The 17,451-nt window shown below is 42.0% G+C and overlaps 2 protein-coding genes across 2 annotated transcripts in view; both read right to left on the bottom strand.

Moving 5' to 3' along the window:
- kcnh2b (potassium voltage-gated channel, subfamily H (eag-related), member 2b) overlaps positions 1-4,161 on the bottom strand; it is a 281,118-nt gene extending 276,957 nt beyond the window's left edge. The window contains exon 1 of the mRNA XM_069667808.1: positions 4,086-4,161. Within this exon, the coding sequence (XP_069523909.1) occupies positions 4,086-4,161 (76 nt within the window). The remainder of the gene's footprint in view (positions 1-4,085) is intronic.
- A 4,888-nt stretch (positions 4,162-9,049) lies between these two features.
- The window catches only part of sspo (SCO-spondin), an 83,995-nt gene continuing 75,593 nt past the window's right edge, over positions 9,050-17,451 (bottom strand). Inside the window, 2 exon segments of the mRNA XM_069667821.1 lie at positions 9,050-9,072; positions 12,131-12,281. Of these exon segments, the coding sequence (XP_069523922.1) occupies positions 9,050-9,072; positions 12,131-12,281 (174 nt within the window).

Genomic DNA, 17,451 nt, shown 5'->3' with positions numbered 1-17,451 from the left:
CTTGATGTTCAAACCATTTTATGAATAAAATCCCAGAGCTGGTCAATCAAATTGTCGCTGTGCCACAGGAAGTCTCTGCTGTGTCACACATAATGCCAGATGTCTCCATGTGATGTGTGGTGACAACAGATGATACATCTCCTCCAAGGCTGAGCATTAAGTATGCACAGCTTGTGATCCTTGTATATTATCTTAAAGGCAGCGGCATCATGGAAAAGAAATGGGTCTGTCAAACTTTCTCTACCATGAAGGTTGTTTCCCGCCCTCCCGTTCAGCTCTAGATGGTTCCATCACATACTGTAAAGCTGCACCAACAGGATGGGCCTCCTCCTGATTGGTGTGCAGATTAAATTAACCAAACATCCATCACGAAAAAGAAAGAAGAAATGTTGAAACCCACACCGGGCTGTCCATTACAGAAACACCCCTTCACTCAATTATGGATAACATGAGAGGAGTGGGCTCAAGTGTCTGTAATGTGGGGTCAAAGTGGAAGACTGAAATCGGGTCTCGGACTTATTCTGAAGAATTTCTCGGCAGTACTTTCGACCGAGCTGCGGTTTAAAGTTCAATCAATGAAACAGATTTTCTCAGTTTGAATTTCTAGCATCTTCTAGTGCAACAACTCTGGGGTAAGTGAGGATGTCTAAACAGCTGCTATTGTCCACAGATACCCCCTCCAGTTCATTACCCACAGCCATTAGACACCATGTCATCACCATCATTAACATGCTTGGTTAGCCTGACCGAAAGGCTTCAACAATCATTACAAAATCCTTCTGAAGATACGAGTCACTGTGAAACATTTGGAAAGCACTGATGTGAAGTTATCTACCTCTAAGTGGAAGGCAATTGTTTTTCGAAGGTCATTCTTTACTGAAGAAGTGAGTGGCTTCAGTAAAAGAAGTAGTACTGATAAAAGTTTTTTAAGTAAATGGAAAGATTGCAGACTCTGAGATGTACTCACAGTATAAACGTGAGAGTTTCCCACTGAAGGACATTTTGACTGTCTGTTTCTGTGCAACTGTAACTAAACCTAAAACTAAACTAAACGTCATATTTGGAAGACTTAAACTAAAATCATTCTAACTTCAAATTAAATAAAGAAAACAATATAGTATTATTATTCAGTTCTCTTTTTCTGTCACATCACATTCACTACATGCCTCTGCAGTCATGTTGCTCTCTTGTCTTGTTGATATGTTTTTAAAGTTAATCTCGAAGATCTCAGTTTCGTTCTCTTTGGCGTGCCGCCAAATATGAGGATAAACAGTAATTGCGGGAGACTGGAAAAGCAGCCGCTTAGCTCCGCCTACCCTCTCTGGCAGACCAACCACTGCTGGCTGATGGAAAACGCTTCACTAACTGGGCGCCGCTTGTGATTTTTTCCGCGAAAGTCGCCACAGACACCCAGTCTGTAATACTGCAAATGCAAAGGCTTTCATCAGTGGGCCATCGGCTCAATCACCATTGTGTTACCTCATTCAGCGATAGAAAGTGACTTAACAGACATTTATTTACATAAAAATCTTTTAGATTATTTCTTTAGCGTCGTTTTCATTTTGTGACGTCTGTCTTGCATGATATTGGCTGCATCCTTTGAAGATGTGGTCAGGATGAGTCATTCATAGCCTCCGGGGCTGGAGCCAATCCCAGCTGTTATTGGGCGAGAGGTGGGGTTACACCCTGGACTGGTCACCAGTCAATCACAAGACTGACAAATAGAGACAGACACTCTCACACTCACACCTAAGGGCAATTTAGAGTCTCCAATGAACCTAACGAGCATGTCTTTGGACTGTGAGAGGAAGCTGGAGTACCCGGAGGGAACCCACGTTGCAATAGGAGAACATGCAAACTCCACACAGAAAGGCCCACTTTGTCCAAACCGGGTCCCAAACTAGGAACCTTCATGCTGTGAGGCAACAGCGCAAACCACTGCACCACTGTGCAGCCCACTTGACCTAATATTTTAAAGATAATTTGTTTCAAGGCCCCTTTCGTTATGTTTAACATTTGTATCGCTAACTATTCGAGTTGAAACCAACTTTTACATTAAAAGTGTATTCCTCGGCTGCTTGAGAGTCCGCCATCTCGTTTGAATTGGTGCACAATGAATCTTGGGATAAGTTGGGCCACGAAGGATGCACCCGATAGATTCCTGTTGGCCCGGGAAAAGGAGGACGCATTTGTCGTCTGCATCTGAAGGAGCCTTTGAAATGGAACAGCCTACGACACGCGGTTGTGACGCAATCGGCCTTCAAACACCAAAGACTCGTATTTATTATGTGTTATATGTGTCATATATTAAGTACAGTATGTCCAAACTCTGCTTGCAGGTTATGTCCCTCTTTAACACTGCAGCAAAGCAAAGCACTGCAAAGCAACCCTTTACCACTGAGAGAAACTTACTGCCACTCACTAAAGCTAAACACGAAGCAAATCTGCTGAAAAGAAACATTTAAGATACAAACACAGCACAGTGAGTCTGCAGCGTTCCAGTGAGCAGCAGAACATGTGCACCTTTGCAGGGTCGTCCATGCTTATCAGGATGGAAAAATAAGTACAGCAGGATTAATGTCAATTACTCAACTTCAACGTCAAACATCATCGTGACTGCACTTGAGTTGAGTCATTTTTCAGCATGTCTGTTTCAGGGAAAAAAAGGCAGTTTGAGCCCCAGCCCGACAACACCTTGTTTGAAGCTCTGCTGAAGCCAGGGTGTTACGAACGCAGCAGGACATCACTTGCTATTCCAAAGCAGCCTTGTGAACCGAACCCAGGAACATATGGTGAATGGGAGAAAGCAGGCAGCGTACTGTTCAGCATTTAGATAAGGGTTAAATTCAGTCAAGAGTTGTGTTTCTTCTCACTTCACTTCAGCTGACATCTACAGCTTCATCTCATCTGTTTCTGGGGGGATTTAAAATGCTTTAAAAACTGCATTTAAATCTAAAATGTCTCTTGCAACAGCACAAGAGTCAGAAGCTGAACTGTGAAGATGTCAATGATACACTTCCTCCACTTTCTGTCTCTCCATCCTTGCCCTCTCTGTCGGCCCTGGGATGAGGCACTGAGGTGAAACGGGCCGTGGTGGAGGCACGTTTTGGAAGTCTGGTCACACGTTCAGAGATGGAAAAAAAACATGAATGATTTGCATCAAAGATAACACCGCCGGAGGGGAGCCGGCAACGCATGAAGCCTGTGTATTTTGAAATATAGGCGGCTTCAAATTTCATGCCCCTGGGCTCCATGAAAAATTTAGCAGCTGGGATATATTGTTTGTTTTTGTGGCTTGTGTCGTCGGGCAGAGTAATTGATAGGATATTGATTTTTCTTTCTTTCTTTCAGAGCAAATAAACCAAAGTATACACATAACAGGTTTATGTCTGTAATGAATATTAGAATAGGTGTATTAGGGTGTACAAAAGTTTCAGAGTAAAAACTTTTTACACATCATCTGAGAAAAAGATAATAGACTTCATGCACAAAAGCACCCAAGTGTACTTTTTTTGCAGATTGCTTTTCCTGACAAACTCAGTCAAGACAGCAGCAGCATGAGACACTTTGCGTGACATTAAAGCACGAGAGGATCTGCAGAAACAAAACTAATATGTTTTTTAATAAGTTGTACTGGACGGCTTTGCACTTATGCCCTGGATCATTCGTCAATGAGTGATGCAGCTACAGGCATCACATCCCCGACAAAAGTGTTTTGAACTAAATGTTTCTGAGCATAAATCCCTTTAAAGTCGAAGAATCACACTGATGTAAGTTAGTGTGATGTGATCTTTAAAAGGGGAAGTCATGCTTTCTAAGATTGGATTGGATTTCTATGACTTTTTCTCCTATTTTTTTCCCGCCTCATCACTTGGTGACTTGTCAGAGCTATTAAGCATGCGTCAGTAAACATCATTATTGGGGCTAATTCTGGAAAACAAAATGTCAGCTGGAAGCCGACATCATTAAAATGTCATTTTCAAACTGATTTTTTTTGTCAATGAAGCTGTAATTAAAATGGGAACAAATACACAAAATATCTTGCACGGTTTCATAAGTTATGTCACAGAAAACAAAGCTCTTACTTTGACTGTCGAACTTCCTGATGATGGTGTCCAGGAAGGTGTTCTGTGGAGCCACATGGCCCCTCCGGACCGGCATCTTCGCAGCGGTGGCTCCTGGACTTTGAGAGACTTTGCCGGACTTTTATTATCACACCGAGGCTGCGTTTCCAGTCCCCGCAGCCGAGCGCGCGATGCTCACTGCGCTCCCTGCATGGAGACCCAACACTCAGTGGTTGTAATCCGGGGGGCAAAGTTTTCCCAAGTTGCTCTGAGAGACAGAAGGTGTGTGGTGGATCTTCAGCAGAAAACGCTGAGAGGAGAGTTCTGGAAAGGAGGCGCACTGTACGCACGGCAGAACTGAGCCAGCCTCCACTCTCCAGGCTGAGAGGAGCGAGGGTGTCTGTTTCTGTGCCCCGAGGGGAGGGCAGCCTGTCAGGTGATATTTCTTCCTGGTCTCACACTCGCAGGAGCAAAGCAGACCTCTCATCCTGCACTGCAGTCGGCTCCTGGGAGGCGGACTGGGCGAGCTTTCCGACGAGCGTCGTTGGAGCCATAGTTGGGGCGCTGAGCTGCGCGTTTCTTTTTATTTCTTTCTCATTCCAGCTCCTCTCTTCCTCTGAGTATCTGTGTGTTTCACTGGGGAGAGAAGGAACGCAATGATGGTTAAAAAGAAAACAGCAGAGCGCAGATCGCAGCTTCAGTCGTCCTAGATGCGTGTTTTTTGGAGGTGTTCTCTGTATCTCTCCTCCTCCTCGCTGTGCGCTCTGCCGGATGACTTCAGCTCCACCGGCGTCTAGCTGCGCCTCTTTTAACCCTTTGCTCATCAGGAGCGTTAGTGTTCTCTTATCATGGTGGAGGATGAAGTAAAAGCGCTCTCAGCCACCCAAATTTTCCCACTACACAAAAGGAACAGCCTCATTTACACCTGATGTTTCTTAAGTGTGGCCCGTGAACTCTAGGCTTCTACAAAACTGGTCTGAGTGTTACAAAGGAAGTTATTACAAATGATTCCTTTGATAAAAAAACAAAACAAACATATATCAGTCCGTGGAGAAATGTGCCTGAGCATGACTACCCGGGTTGGCGAGATTAATTTGATAGCAGATGGTAGCAAATAAATTAGGACGTGCTTTGTGCTGCATCACACACCTGCTCTGAAAAGCTGCTGTCTTCCTGCCAGGGAGGAATATTTGAGACATGCACACACTGTGCTGCTTCATGACCCACATACACATATTTACCTGCTTCCTCTCTTGATCTGGTGAAGAATCCAGCTGATCCCGGATCAGTGCATTTGATGTGAATACTCGCTGGAAATGCGGCTGAGCTGCTGCTTTGTAGTGTGTCAGGGTTGGATGGGGAGTCACCACTCTGTCTGCTGAGCTACGTCACACCGCCGGGGTTCCCCCCTTCCGTCATGCTGGGGATGATGCCTTCACGACCTATCGGAAAATTGATAGTAGGCTGAAGCACACAAAGATGATTTACTAGGCTTATTTAGACTAAGTTTTATATCCTATCTTTATGTATGAAGCTCCAAACATTGAATCAAAGGAATATAAAATGCGTCCTCTGTGTAGGAAAGGTAGTGCAGTTTGCTGGGGAAGAACGTCGTTGTTCTGCAACTTTGATCTAAATATTAATTAACCAAATTAACAAGAAATCATTCTCAGTGGTACAATAAACCACTATAAATCCCTTTCCTGTATTATGTAAATTGTGAATTATTACAAATCCATGAATTAATTACATCTATGACACATAGACGAGTGGACTTTTATAAAATGTGCCGCTCGCTGAGATTAACCAAATTCTATCCACATTAGCAAACTTTTTTAATGCATTTATATTGCATAAAAATAACTGTTTCTTTGCTGTTTTAATTAGGAGTTTTGGGAGCAGAGACCAGGAAGTTCTCCTTATGATGATGATTGAAATGACTGATGGCTGATTTCCAGCTCCTATTGTAGGCTTCTCCCTTTCTTAGAGTAAACCAGTGACTTGCACCACTTCATGTAACTAGTTGGAAATGTTAAATTACTTTTTGGCGTCTCAAAGCATCTTAAAATAAATTAAAAATAATAATAAATTGATAAAAAATATATCAGCAATAGGTGAGACAGTGTAAGGAACATTTTACATTTAGGAGCCAATGTCCTAGATGTTACTGAAAGTTGTTAGATAAGTTATGTGCTACAGGCAGAGTTTTCTATGTCTGACTGCACTTGAAGGCAGCACCAGAGCCTCGTGCGTGTTCAACAGCCTGACACTCTCAGAATCATTTTAAACTACGCCACCTTTCTTCATTCAACTAAAGGATGTAATCGACCTCGACTGAGTCAAATCTCCTTGTTTTCACTTCCGTCACAAACAGGCCTAAAGCAGCCCTGCTGCAGTGGATGTATTCATCACAATGACCTGCACAGCAGCACGGATGTATTCATTTTTACCCAGAAATCAGTGTTTTCGTGATTCCTCAGACATGATCAATCGCAGCCTTGAAGTCAGACGAGGCTTGAGGAGCTATCCATCAGAATGTGGCGTTTTGATGTGAATAAACAATGCGTCAATTCCTGCTCACATTACATCCAGCAGTGTTTACTACAGCAGCTGAGAGACGGAGGAGGCGTGCTGCTCTGCCGTTACCTCTCAACTCCCTTATTTAGTCAGGAACGACAGAGGGAGGAGGGAAGGGAGGAAGGGAGGGAGGAGACAAGGATAGATGAGACAGATCCCGGCCTGTCAAACTCTTTTTGTTTCACCCGTACACACAGAAAAACAGACAGGGACGGATATAGTGGCTTAAAGATTTCATAATGTACGTTACCTTGCATAATAATAACTAAATTATCTAAAATTAATGAAGCGTCTTCTATCTGACACATCCATTAAAAGCTACATCTTCTTATAATGAATACAAGTTCAGCAGCAAATCAAAGACTGCCATCAGAGATAACAAGTAGAACATTACCAGGGACATATTTTTGTAAATATTTTCAACTTGATTTATTCCAAATAAAAATAAATCAAAGGAAATACCCACACTTTCATCTTTGGAGAAAAATACCACAAAAAAAAAAAAAAAATCACATCATTAATTTATAACTGGCCTGTATCTGGTTCTACTGAAACCTCTAACTTTATTTTAAGGTTGGACACAAAGGAGAGGAAAGAATTTTAAGGAACAAGAAACAAATAACTGGAGCTGCTGGCGGTTTAGTACAACTGGATAATGCAACTTTAAGTGACTCCTTTAAACATAACATAAACACATAGAGATAATGTTGCATATATTGTCTAACATGTTAAAATAACGGCGCTTAGAAAGAATTTAAGAGTTTATGAAGTTTACTGGAATACTGATGACAATCTCTCTTTTAAAGCAGTTAGGCAGTGTTGTTGTACTTGAGTCCAGGACTTGTGAGTCGATTTGGACTCAGGCACTGATGACTCGGACTTGGACTTAAGCATTGACTGCATTCGGACTTGGAAGATGGAGAGGAGGTAACATTAGCCTCTAAAATGACTCAACCACTGGGTCCAATGTAGACCTTCTTCATTTGTATGTCATGTCTGGCTGAGCTAAAGTGGAGAACTGAAGCCTATCTTGGAACTCGCTCAGACTCAGCCTTGAGGACTTGGACTTGAACTGGACTCAGGTAATGGGGACTCAACTCGGGCTCCACTCAGAATTCTTCTTGACCTGGCCTCCGACTAGAACATTGAGGAATCAAGACTCGGCTTGGATTCAGATTGGTGACTCAACTAAAACACTGGTTAGGTGTATGAGGGGAGAAAGTTAAAGAGCAGCTCCAGTCATGTTTTAAGACATATAAAATGCTCTGCTTGAAATAATAAATAAATAATTAAAAAAATCCCCCCGAGGCATCTCCTCCTTCTCCCTCATTAAAAATTCCCAATCTGCATAGGCCCCGCCTACTACGTGCTATGTTTCTCCTTTAGTAAATCAGCCAAAAATAAAACACGTCTCTGCCATCGTTTAGTGGCAACTTGTTGAAACTTAGATAGCTTGAAATGTAGTAATTGATAGTAGTAACGTTAACGTTGGGTAGTCAGTAATGAGTTTGCAAAAATTACTAAGACGGTTATAGCTGGCTCAGTGGTTGCCATAGGTTGCACATTATGATATGCATAGCGTCACCCCGTCCATTAACAGGATTGGCTCCTTAGGTTTGTGACGTCTCAAACCTGCCAATCTGAAAACATGTTGTTCAGCCTGTCCTTGGTACACTGCAGTTTAAAAGCAGACAGGCCCAGCCATGGAGATGATGCTGACTTTGTCCCTGATATGTCTTGTAGCACATGAAGAACACCACATGGAGATGTTTACAAGGTTAAACACTCGATTGTCATCGGAGGGGGAAGGGAAAATGAGAGACATGGGAGCAACAGGGACTTTTGTCACATTCTGCTTGTTACTGTGTATTCCACTCAAAGATACATGACATACTTCTTGTGTAGAAAAAGTTTATTGAACAGTCGGTTAACTGCACATGTACAGCAATCTAACCAGTAACAGTAAACTCCAACATTAAGAAGACCGCTGGTAGATGTACATTTTATTTAAACATAAATGAAACATATTTTGATGCTTAATAGATCTTACTCATATTGTATCATAGGTCCTTTAATATTACTATAAATACACAGTAGAAAAAGTCTGTACAGGCTGAAGAATAAACAAAGTTTCAGGGCTAAAATCAGCAGTAGCATCCAGTCATATGATGACTAAGGACTAATAGAAGAATGTGTACATTAACAGGCGTCTCAGGACTTCACTTCTCCTTCATTGCTCCGTCCATCCGAATGCTCTCCATCCATCCCCCAGCTGGCTCACCATGTGGAGCTCTCACTTGGCTCGGTGTTCGTACTCATCCTGCTCTCACTCTCTCTTGTGCGCGCACACATTTACATTCACACTCACACACACACACTCAGCTCACAGAAACACTCGACATACTCGCTCAGCGTCTGGACAGGTCACCTCCTGTGCGGGAGAGAAACAGCGAGACTGATGGAATCATAACTTCAGCGTTTGCATGCATCAAAAAGAAAAATCTTTCCTCTGCAGGAAAAATGAGAAATAGAGATGAAGCACCTTCACAGCATCAGTATGAAAAAAACAGGATAAAAGAAATAAATCTCCTACAAAGGTACAGAAAAACAAAGTAAATATAACAAGATCCCAGCGGCAGTTATATCAATATATCCACATGTTGTTTCCAAGCTTGTGTCTGTAACAAGTGTGTGTAAATCAGGAGAGAAATGAGAACACTTGTAGCAGCACACAGTCTGTGTAAGTGTGTGTCTTTGTGTGTGTGTGTGTGTTACAGCAGCCACACACTATCAAAGATTGATTGCCGTATTGACCAAATCCGTCAGACGTGATGTCCGCGCTGTGTAGTGCTGGGAGGGGAATATGAGCTGGGGGGATGTTCTGTGTGTCCTATGTGGCTCCATCCAATTAACTAACGCAATCAGCCATGTTGATGAATGGATTAGCACATAATTGCTTCAGAGGTGGGATCCTTGATTGAATTATTCATGGTGGGCAAAGGCAAACGTATGTTTCACTCAGATTAGACTGTATGTGCATGTGTGAATCTGTGTAAATGTGTGTATGTCAATGACCGTGTGAAGTGTGTGTGCGACAGGTTAGAGTTAATGGAAAGTGACGAAGAAATTGCATTAAAAAAGAAATGACAGACTGACAGCTAGCTTAAGAGAGAAAAAAACCAAGCTGAAAATGGTGATTTCATTTAGCATTGAGGCACTGAGCTAATCTTAAGTCCTACATGGACCTGCTGCCTCATGTGCAACCTGCACTCCATGTCAGCAGGTTTCTGCATCATTGGAGATACATAACAAGCAGCACTCTGACACGCACGACCAGAAACACCACAGTGCTGTTTGAACACCTGCTGTGACATCACTGACTGGGGTGTGGCAGGGTCCTGTTTGTTTACAAGTGATTAAGTGAAATTGATTAACTTGTTGATATGACACAGGGATTTTTCAGTTCTTAGACGTGAACTCATTCACACTTTTAATTAAACCCCTTACTCCACATTTATTTCAGCTGTAGGAAAATTATTGACAATTAATAAGATCTGTTGGTGTAATTATCATAATGGAACATAGGATAAAAGGCTATGAAATAAATCTAAATGGGTGATGGCTTGGACCATCGTATTAAAGAGATTTGCCATCTTCATTTTTGGAGCAGGACGTGACCATATTTGGAGGAGGTGGTGAATACACATTGCTATGCCTCCATCCCATAGACTGTATAAACAGATGGACGACATGACAGCTCCCTAAAAGTGAAGCCAAACCCTCTCTATCGCCCCCTGCTGACTGGCTGCAGTATAGGTCATAAGCCCCGCCACATTTTTCTCAAACATGGTTTCTGTCATTAAAGTTAGTTCTTATCATGCTGATTTACGTCCAAGTGTTCATTTTCCTCACAAATTTTATCTTTAATTAGTTATTTGACGCTATAAAAAGGAGCCGCTCTGTTGACAAATCCGGCTCCTGCAGTCGATCTGTTCCGGATTAGCAGAGTGGAGGACGAACGGCGATAGGAAACGTAACTAAAACAATCACTACAGTCAGTTCCCATACCTGTGAACGTCTGCTTCAGACCAACACAAAGAAGCTGTTCTGCTGTTAAACACGCCGGTGTGCGAGATCTGTCAACTTTCAACAACATCCGCTATTTTCGGTAAGTTAGGTGTGTGTTTTGGTTAGCGGAAGTGGCTACGGCGGCTCCACCTGCCGATCTGTACTGCGCAGACTCTGGCTCCAAATGACGTCACTATTGCAAGATGGCAGCACCTATCACAGGGGCTATTTTGGCTTCAATTTCGTACAGTGAGAGCAGATGGAAACGCCATCTTTAAATAGTCATTGCTCCATCCTGGTGGTTGGTCGCTGTGGTAGTGACTTGTCAATAACAGATCAAAGATTTAGATGAACATGATACTGTTTAAAGAAGACTTGAAACTATCAATTGAGACCATAAACTCAGTCGCCCCCTGATGACCATCAGAAAGGTTGGAATTCAAGACATGGGCTTCATTTTCAAAACCATCAGTCGGTCCATGCCCTACTATACGCTAAAAAAAAACCGCTTTATTTTCTATCTACAGTAGGAGCAGGACCTTGGATCTACAGTGAAGACCTAGATACTGGACCCTAAGACAACCTTCAGTCCAAGTATTGCTCTTCTGTTGCATACAAAACACCTTTGCTCCAAGACGTACTTCCACTGTTTCTTCTGCTGGCCACTGCGGCTGCGAGTTCTCACGGGCCAATAGACTTGACATGGTAATTACTTTCAAATCACTTTTCTAGGCCCGAAAAGTTCAAAAAATACAATTTTTATGGATCAAAAATCCATAATAGAAAGAGTCATAACTGACCTTGTTTAAAGGTCGAGGTGCCGTTTTGACAGTTTTACACTGGCTCTTTTCTAATGTTGGGCAAATGGAAAAAAAATACTTTTATGGCTGAAGGGGAATTATTGCTGCAAGTGGCTGCTGGACAAAGATGGAAAAAAGGCTGAGCCGTGAACAAGTTTAATACGACATCCTCTGAAAGGGTTCTTGTCCCCGGCTTTCTTGATTCAAATAGAGTTAGTCTGAGGTGCTCTTTGGATGAGGATACACGTAGACGTAAAGACCACAAGAGAACTCCAGGCCACCCTTATTTTAAACAAGTGAAATGCCTTCAATGTCAGGGCATGGTCATTGTCACACCTTAGAATACTCTGATGTGTTTGTCATGCAGTTTTTTACTCCAAAAATAATCCAAAATAATGTCATCATCAGCAGGTGTGATAACATTTGAAAATCTGTTCTGCAATATGTTTCTAAAAGTGTTTATTTTTAATCAGACTCCCTGATTTTCCCTGTTTGTAATCCTGGAGTATGCACAAACGTGTCCCCTTCAAATGTTTTTACATTTATTTAAATTCTGTGTCCTAACAATAAAATGAGAGATGCACATGCAAATACTCCCAGCCACATTCATTATTCCCCCACCTTGGCAGCTGGTGCACTCGCAGCTGTGTATGACGGGGAGGACGACCGGCTCGCTCTCTCCGCTCTCACACCGCAGGCTGAGGAAGCGGACCGGGTTGTCAGGGTCCAAACGGTAACTACAGCACTCGCACACTGACTGGAGGTAGGGCTCCTGTAGAGAGAGAGAGAGAGAGGGAGGGGAGGATAAAATGAAATGATGGAGGAAGAGGTGAAAGAAGAGCCAGAGGGATAGGGTGGTGCAAGCCAATTAGGAGATTGGGTATAATGGGGAAGGGGTGAAATTCGAGGAGAAGAGGTTATGAGAGAATTACAGAAGATGGGAGGGAAGAGGGAAGTAGAGACGAGAGAGAAGAAGCAAAGAGGAGAAAATGTGAAATTTGTGAAGGCAGTTTGAACAACAGTGTACAGTACTGGGGACATGGGAAAGGATAAAGACTAACAGACATTAAAGTAAACTAATCCTGAGGGGCATCTGAAAATAAAAAATGACACTATATTTTAAAGCTCCACTTTCTATAAATATTTCTCTTTAGCAAACAAGACCTGATAAGTCCACAGTACACTGCCCATAACCAAACAGAAGATGGGCAAAAAATACACAAGCAATTAGCAGCAGACCATTTATGTTTGACCAGAGAATAAATATGCATTTTCTTCTGTTTTAGTGACAAAACCTTAGCCATAAAATGTTTTTCAGGGTAAAGGTTTATCTCAAAGATCTCAGTTCCGCTCTCTTTGGCGACACCTATGGTGATAAACAGTAATTGCGGGAGCACACATCCCAGATATCCAGACAGTGTTGCATGTGTGACGTCCACGGTTGGCTCCGGTTGTAACTCTTGATTTTTGCCTTTGCCTTGTCTTTTGATGGTTGCCTTCATCTGAGCGTCTAATTTGTTTCTTTTTCTTTGGATTTTCCCTTATTTTTGAAGTTGTATCTGTAGTCATCCATCTTTTCTTTGTTTGTTCAGCCATAGTAGATTACTGTTTACTCGCAACACTTGCAGAGACCGGAAAAGCAGCTGCTTAGCTCCGCCTACCCTCTCTGGAAGACCAACCACTGCTGGCTGATGGAAAACGCGTCACTAACTGGGCGCCGCTTGTGATTTTTTCCACACCAGACAGCCAGTCTGTAATACTGCAAATGCAAAGGCTTTCATCAGTGGGCCATAGGCTCAATCACCATTGTGTTACCTCATTCGGCGATAGATGGTGCCTTAACAGACATTTATTTATATGAAAATCTTAGAGATTATTACTTTTAGATCTTAAATGAATGCACGCAACAAAAAAAAACTATATAATACTATACAGAGAGATCTGTATATTTAAAGCCATGTTAAAAGATTTGTGTGGCCACTTGTGGGCAGTGGACAACGATTTATATCCACCTGATAATCCATGTCCAAAATTCAAACTTCTGCTAGTTGTTTTTGGTCACTGCCAGAGAGGACTGTCATGTCAAATCTTGGTAAATTAATTAAACCTTTTTTCATGCTGTTCCTTGCTCTTGTAGTGGTGAGTACCTCTGTAACAGATGCCTGTATTCAGCTCCTCATTCTTCTGCGTTCTCCTTCTCATTCTTTGGCTAACCCACCATGTTCACCAGCTGCTTTCTTTATCTCTCTGCTGTTGGTGCTGGCTCATGAGCTTTCAGTTTGTTTAGCAGCACTTTTTTTTTTTTTTACTATAAACAGGTAGACCTGGAAACAATGATTTTAACAACACAAGCACCTATCAAGATACTGAAAGACAGTTTGCAAATGACAAATAGAATTAAATTAATGAAGCTTTGCGTTAGTTCATGCAGGACACAGGAGTCATGCGCCCCAGCTGGAATCAGCTGACAGCCTGCTGATTGATTCATTGTTTCTAATCAGTGATACACCAATCACAGCCACTTCTCACAACAAGGCGGTCCCTTGAAAGGCAACTTCCTTCTCACTCATCCCTGCTACACCAATGCTGCACACACCGCTGCACTCCACCACCCCAGTCTCCTCCTTTGTAGTCTGAAGCCTGTCTTGATCCCTGCTTGTGTTGTATTATCTCTCAGATGTGCATCGCTTTGGACAAAAGCGTCTGCTAAATGAAATTGTAACACTGTAAGCCTTTTGCCCACTCTGTATACTCAAGGGGGGGTTTCGCATTGCGCTCCCTGGAAAGCCGTAGCATGCTGCTCGGCTAACCCAGGGAGCAATGTAAGACGAGGCCATTAGCACCAATTATAACTGTATTTCCATTTGGAAATAAACGGTTAAATCTATGACGAGAGTGTTCCTGACTGAAATTAATTAAATTGAATTCCTGGAAAAAAGTAAGCAAGAAAAGTTTAAACACGATTCAGGCACAACTTTGGGAATCAGATAAGAATTTCACTTTTTTTAAGTCTTGAAAATAAAAACCCAGCCTTGCTGTTTTGCATGATAGAAGGCAGCTTCCTGAAAGTTGTGCTCACGTGTCCAATTATTGCAGGCAAAGACCCAAGGTAGAGAGAGAGAGTGGGAAAAGTACAATGGATGGTGGCAGAGAATGATGATAATAGGAGGAGAAGGAGGTGAGAGGAGGGAGGAGGTCCAGGATCAGAAACTCTGGGGCACCTTCAACTTCTAAATAGCAGTCATTACTGCTTTATAAAGTCCCCAGTGTGTGTGCGTGTGTGTGGGCATATGTGTGCCTGTATGCCTCAAATACTTCAGCAGTAGTATAAATGTATTCCTGCTGCTTCCAGTCTTCTGCTAATCAATGAAAAGGACACTGCGCACTGCACACTGGTCTGCGCTGCCTTGTCACCAGTCACCATCCCTGGTTGCTGCAGTAACAGGAGGTAATGACACATCTGGCCGAGCTGATGTGTATTTTTACTAATCTGATTGGCTCTATTTTTACAGTGGAGATGTATGGATACCAAAGAGGAACAAAGTCGCCATGGTGATGAGGTGATGAGCTCTCTGTCTTATGAGGATAAAAAAGACAACAAGTGAAGGCAGGGAACAAGAGTGATCCTGCACCAGACTCATATTCAGAACATCTATATTTAGATCAGCGGTGACTCAACTACTGAATTATGTATTTTTGTTTACCTGCCTTCATGTCATGTGTGTGAAGACTTTTTAACTTTAACTACAGTTGACACAAGTCAGAGGCTGTTAGCTGTAACCTACAGGTGTCTTGATGGTCTGTGTTAATCTGAAAAATGAGATTACAGCAGGAGTGACAAGCTGCACAGGGCTACATGTTTGACTACATTTTGTTCTGCAACACCCATAAAAACTTGCTAGAGGGCCGTACTACAGGCAGGATTAAATGTTTAGTTAGGTATGTCGAGACCAAAGCTATCATTTTTCATAAAGGAAGCTCTCTTTTTACCCGTTTAGATTACCATCATAATTTACGCTGCTGACCTTACCTGCTCTGAAGGAGATTAAATCAGTATTAAAAGTGCCGTCCCTTTCCTGGGCTAATTATTTTTCAGACTATATTCTCTATGAGCGATATAGACTGTACACAGGGAGAATAATTCATGCATGAAAACTTGTTTAACCTTATGTTACTAACTTAGTTACAGTGGCGTAAACTGTAAGCATTGCATCAAATGAATTAACATGCATTCAGTTAGTGATGCAGAGTATAACCCCCCTTCCCTTTCCCTGTGTGCATCAGGTAATATCAACAATTCAAATGTCACACAGCAGATGATCCAAACACTGAAGGAATGATGACAGCTCAGAGGCTTCATGCGTCATTTGATTACATTTTAGTGCTTGGCCCTGATTTACACTGCTGGGACCAAAGCTAATAGATCACTCATTAGAAAGTTGATTAGTGCATTTGTATTTATTACAGATCATAATCAACCAATAAATGATAAATGGACTGTACTTATATAGCACTTTTCTAGTCTTGCGACTCATAGATGCTTTTACACTAAATGTCACATTCACCCTTTCACAGACATGCATTCACACACATGCAGAGGCTGCTGCGCAAAGTGCCCAACTTTGAATATGAATATGTCAATCAGTAATCATTCACACACTGATGGCTATGCCACCAGGAGCAATTTGGAGTTCATATGGACTGAGGGAGCTGGGGATTGAACGGCCAACCTTTCAAGTAAAGGACGACCAACTCTACCACTGAGCCACAGCTGCCCCTATAAAACCAATAACCAATAAAATTCAGTTAACTTTGTTTGGCCAAAAACGGAAGGGATTGGTCATTTGTCAGTGTCAGACCTAAATGCAATTAGTTTGAATAATTAGAGCTCTAAAATGTGCAGTTTGTTGTATGAGAAATAAATGAAAGAGCATTGAGTGGTGAAAAAATTTAATGTATTAACAAATTACATGATTAGTATTTCTTTGCTAGCATCCCTCTGTTGTCGTACTTTCAACAACATTGTTACTTTTTGTTGTGATATTTGTTCTGATCTTAATTGTCTCTTATATCAGGGGTTTTCAAAGTGCACACACACACTCTAACCTCACAGTTAAAAATGACTCCTCCACAACTCAAAACAGACTCAAAAGTTTCACATCTAAAATCATATATTGTAACTACACCGACACTGTAGCGTCAGAGGACTGTGTGCGACACGTAAGCATCACAGCAGTATCTATTTTGCAATCTACAGCTGCTGCGACTACAGCAAAGATGAGTTTCAAAGTTAGCCAATGTTAGTCGTGATTCCTGGCCATAAATAGGGGTGGCAGTGATGCCAAAAAGTGTGCAGTCTGCCAGAAACAGTAGAAGAAGACAAATTTGCAACCGACTTGTAGATTTATTTCTTTATTGTACATCAATTCTGTACTTATGAAGAACGTAGAATCAAATTAAAATGAATTAATAGGATTGGTTTACCCAGATGTTGAGGAAAAGTACATATTCATTACTCTTTGAAATTAATCTTGCCATCTCATCGAGCCTATCAATAACTTTAATAGGAAACTGAAATTGAAGTTGGCCAAAAGGAAGAGATCACATCATTTAACATGGAGTCCTTGGTTGTGGGCATGTATTTACTAAGCATTAAATGGCTTTCTATGCTTCACTGACACGCAGCTGCGGGGAAAAATAGACTTGATGCGAACAGAACAGAGCAGCAGAAAATTACTTGCGTATTACGCCCGCCTCCCACGCAGCATACGTGGCTGGTGGAGATCGCAGCATTGAATAACATTAGCGACCCAGCACACTCAAACATACGCTTCAAATATGTTGACAGTGTAGATTCCCTGTAAGTCTGTTTTACACTGCTGGTACCGCAGCTAACAGATCACTCTGCTAGAAAACTGATTGGTGTATTTGAACTTATCACA

The sequence above is a fragment of the Semicossyphus pulcher genome, unplaced genomic scaffold (genome assembly GCF_022749685.1).
Source record: "Semicossyphus pulcher isolate SPU_LCO1_2020_fin unplaced genomic scaffold, fSemPul1.0.p SCAF_18, whole genome shotgun sequence".
Lineage (NCBI taxonomy): Eukaryota > Metazoa > Chordata > Actinopteri > Labriformes > Labridae > Semicossyphus > Semicossyphus pulcher.
Note: the sequence above shows the minus strand (reverse complement) of the source record. Positions and strands in the feature narration are given on the sequence as shown.